Source organism: Pundamilia nyererei, unplaced genomic scaffold, assembly GCF_000239375.1.
Source record: "Pundamilia nyererei isolate P.nyererei 1_Seehausen unplaced genomic scaffold, PunNye1.0 scaffold00918, whole genome shotgun sequence".
Lineage (NCBI taxonomy): Eukaryota > Metazoa > Chordata > Actinopteri > Cichliformes > Cichlidae > Pundamilia > Pundamilia nyererei.
Window position 1 is genome coordinate 46,281 of NW_005188319.1, and position 3,194 is coordinate 49,474.

A 3,194-nucleotide genomic window follows, 5' to 3' on the forward strand; every position below is an offset into this window, starting at 1 on the left:
CTTGATTACAATGATGATAATATGCATACATTAATCTTTACTCAGATTACCATAGATATAAAACAAAGATTATACTGTCATCAGATTCAACAATGATGAATGACTGATCAATGATAGTTATGATTATAAAATGTCACCATAAGAATACAAAATAAGATATCTCTTTTCCACACAACCAAAGCAGACACCGGATATTAAATCCATTCAGTGTCTCTACCGCTGACAGAGTGAATCAATTATTTTCAGTTTACTAAACACATCCAAGATTATTTCAGGAGTGTAAACTGGCTGTTTAGTTGTTCTTCAGTTAAGCTTGAAGCTCTTTTATCATAAACACTGCAGCAGCTGTTTGCTGTTGTGTCATACTCACAAGAAAACAGATGGATTTCAAAGATGAAATATTCACAGTGTTCATTTCATCTTAAAAAAACCCAAAAAAACCCAAATGAAGTCTGTTTCAGCCTCACCAGGCAATCGAACAGCAGTTAATCTGGAATCAGCCAGAAGTTGATCTGTGAGCTAGAAGAAAACAAAGAACAGAGTTTAATCTTCCTGTTAATCAGACCAGCTAATGTGACGTATTTATTCAGCAGTTTTAGAGGGAACAGGCCTCGTGTGGCCATCAAATTCTGACCCTCTGAAGATGGAGGACGGTGAATAAAAGCTGTCTGTGATTCATAAACAGTTGATGCAGAAATACCTGAAATTAAAGCTGAAAGTCTGATTTTTAATCTCATGTCAGTTATTTGATTTAAACCTGTGTATCTTTGTATTTTTCCAAAAATTATGGAGCTGAGTACTTGTGGTATTTACACCCCAACCACATCCTCAACTTTCAACCTAATTTGGGCGGAGCAAAGTAAATCATGTTGTCATCAAAAAATAGGTTTTAGGCCGTTAACACCTCTGTCAACATAAATTTAAAAATTCAGAAAATATGGGACAAAAGTGAAAATGAAAAAAGTCCAATGTCTGTCCCTCCCACATAAAGAAATTCATTGTGATCTCAGTTTTAACATAACAGAAGCGTTTTAACAACGATGTCTACACTTTTTCTATCCACTGTAAATCGTTTTTGGGTTGCATAAGAAAAGACAGCTGTGAAAAACCTGCTAAATCAAACGTGGGGAGGTCCCCGCTGTGGCGGCCTTTTCTGAATAAAGAAAGTGACCGATAGTAGCTAAGATGAAAATGAAGAATTCAAAGTAAATTGTAAGATTATTCAACAGTGTCCTGATCTTTGATATATGCCATTTTTACACTTTTTTCCCCTCAAGGATGAGCATGGAGTCACGTCCAGGAGTAACTGCTGGAGTTAAAGCAGACCTGGAAAACACTGACTTTGGTGCAGCTGCTGCAAGAATTCAAAGAAGATTAAAGCAAAGGAACACGCCGCTAAATGTTGCCATCACAGGAGAGTCGGGTTCTGGGAAATCAACTTTTATTAATGCTTTCAGAGGCATTGGTGATGAAGATGAGGGCGCTGCACCCACTGGTGTTGTGGAAACCACCTCACAGGTTACACCGTACCCCCATCCAAAGTATCCCAGTGTTATCTTGTGGGACCTCCCTGGAATCGGTACTACCAGATTTCCAGCTGATGAGTACCTGAAGCTTGTTGGATTTGAGAAGTTTGACTTCTTCATCATCATCTCAGACCCTCGCTTCAGAGAAAATGATGTAAAACTTGCTCAGGAGATTCAGAGGATGAAGAAAAAGTTCTACTTTCTTCAGTCAAAGGTTGACAAAGATATACGAGCCGCGAAAAGAACCCGGAGAGAGTTCAATGTGGAGAGGACACTTTCAACCATCAGGAAGAACTGCGCCCAAGGTGAGCTTCTTCTGTTCTTTGTTCTTCTCTGTAGATTAGAGTTATTATATTTGTTTCACCCCAAACATCATTTCCATTTAATAATAATAATAATAATAATAATAATAATAATAATAATAATAATAATAATAATAATAAAAAAATGTTTTTATTTGAAAGCGCTTTTCAAGACACCCAAGGACACTTGCCACAAAACACATAATAGAACAATAGCAACAAAGAAAAATAAGAAAACAAAAGCACAATATAACATAAACAAACAATAGGTTCACAGTGAATATGCAGATTTGAACAGATGGTTTTGAGTTGAGCTTTAAACTGGGGGAGAGAATCAGTGTTTCTTATATCTGGGGGTAGAGAGCTCCACAGCCTGGGAGCAGAGCAGCTGAAAGCTCTGCTTCCCATGGTGCTGAGGCAGAAAGATGGCACAGCAAGCTGGATAGAAGAAGAAGCTCAAAGTGAGCGGGTGGAAGAGATGGTGCTTACTGATGTGAGATTTCTTATATCTACTCTCTAGCCTTCGAGCTTTGGCCTTCAATGCTTGGAGGTCAGAGGTAAACCAGAGCAGCAGAGCAGGGAGCAGAGCGAGCGAAGGAAACAGTGAGTTTTTACAGGAGAATCAAGGACATTGAGTAAACAATAATTATAATACAACAACAGATCATCAGGGGTAGAATAGAAGTCTGGAATCTGAATATTGTCCAATCTGGTAGTGAGAATGTCCATATCAATGGACATTTACAATTTAGTTATATGTATCAGGTGTAGTGATGCAACGTGAAGGATCACAGTAATAATCACATAATAACTCACTGTATGAGTAGATTGCTCTTAACATGGAGCTAACTAAATACAACAATATATAAGCACATATTTCACATGCTGTATGGTTCATTTCTCCCATGTAGACAGTTTAATTACTATAAAAGGAAGATGCAGATGAATAAATCTAATTCTCCCCCTAACATTGAGCATGAACACCACAGCTGCTCTGCACCAGTCCACAATAGTGCATCACTGTAAACGTCACCACAGCCCTGCATACTAATCACTAAACTGTATTTCCATGCAACCTTTGTCACGGTTTGACGTGGCAAACCGTGGGGGAATGTGGGAAAGGAGGACCCAGGCGCGGAGCTCAAATTACAAGCAGTACGTTTATTTACAGTGTGGTAGAAAGCAACAATGAATCCCAGTGTTCTCCCCAGACTCCCGTGTCGTGTCCTCCTAGTGCTCTCTGCTCCCGTGTCAGCACCCCCCGGTGCTCGCTGCTCTCCAAGCCTTCCACGCTCCTCCTGCGGGAAACAATAGCGGCAGCTGTCAGGACACTCAGTAATGGCAGGCATACACTTTATGACAAAAC

The 3,194-nt window shown here is 39.5% G+C and overlaps 1 protein-coding gene across 1 annotated transcript; it reads left to right on the top strand.

The window, feature by feature from the left end:
• Positions 1–1,278: 1,278 nt before the first annotated feature.
• LOC102211580 (interferon-inducible GTPase 1-like) lies at positions 1,279–1,831 on the top strand (the record flags this gene model as incomplete). The annotated part of the gene is made up of 1 exon (XM_005755083.1): positions 1,279–1,831. A coding segment is annotated over exon 1 (553 nt), but the record flags the coding sequence as incomplete, so codon positions are not given.
• Between the last annotated feature and the right edge of the window lie 1,363 nt (positions 1,832–3,194).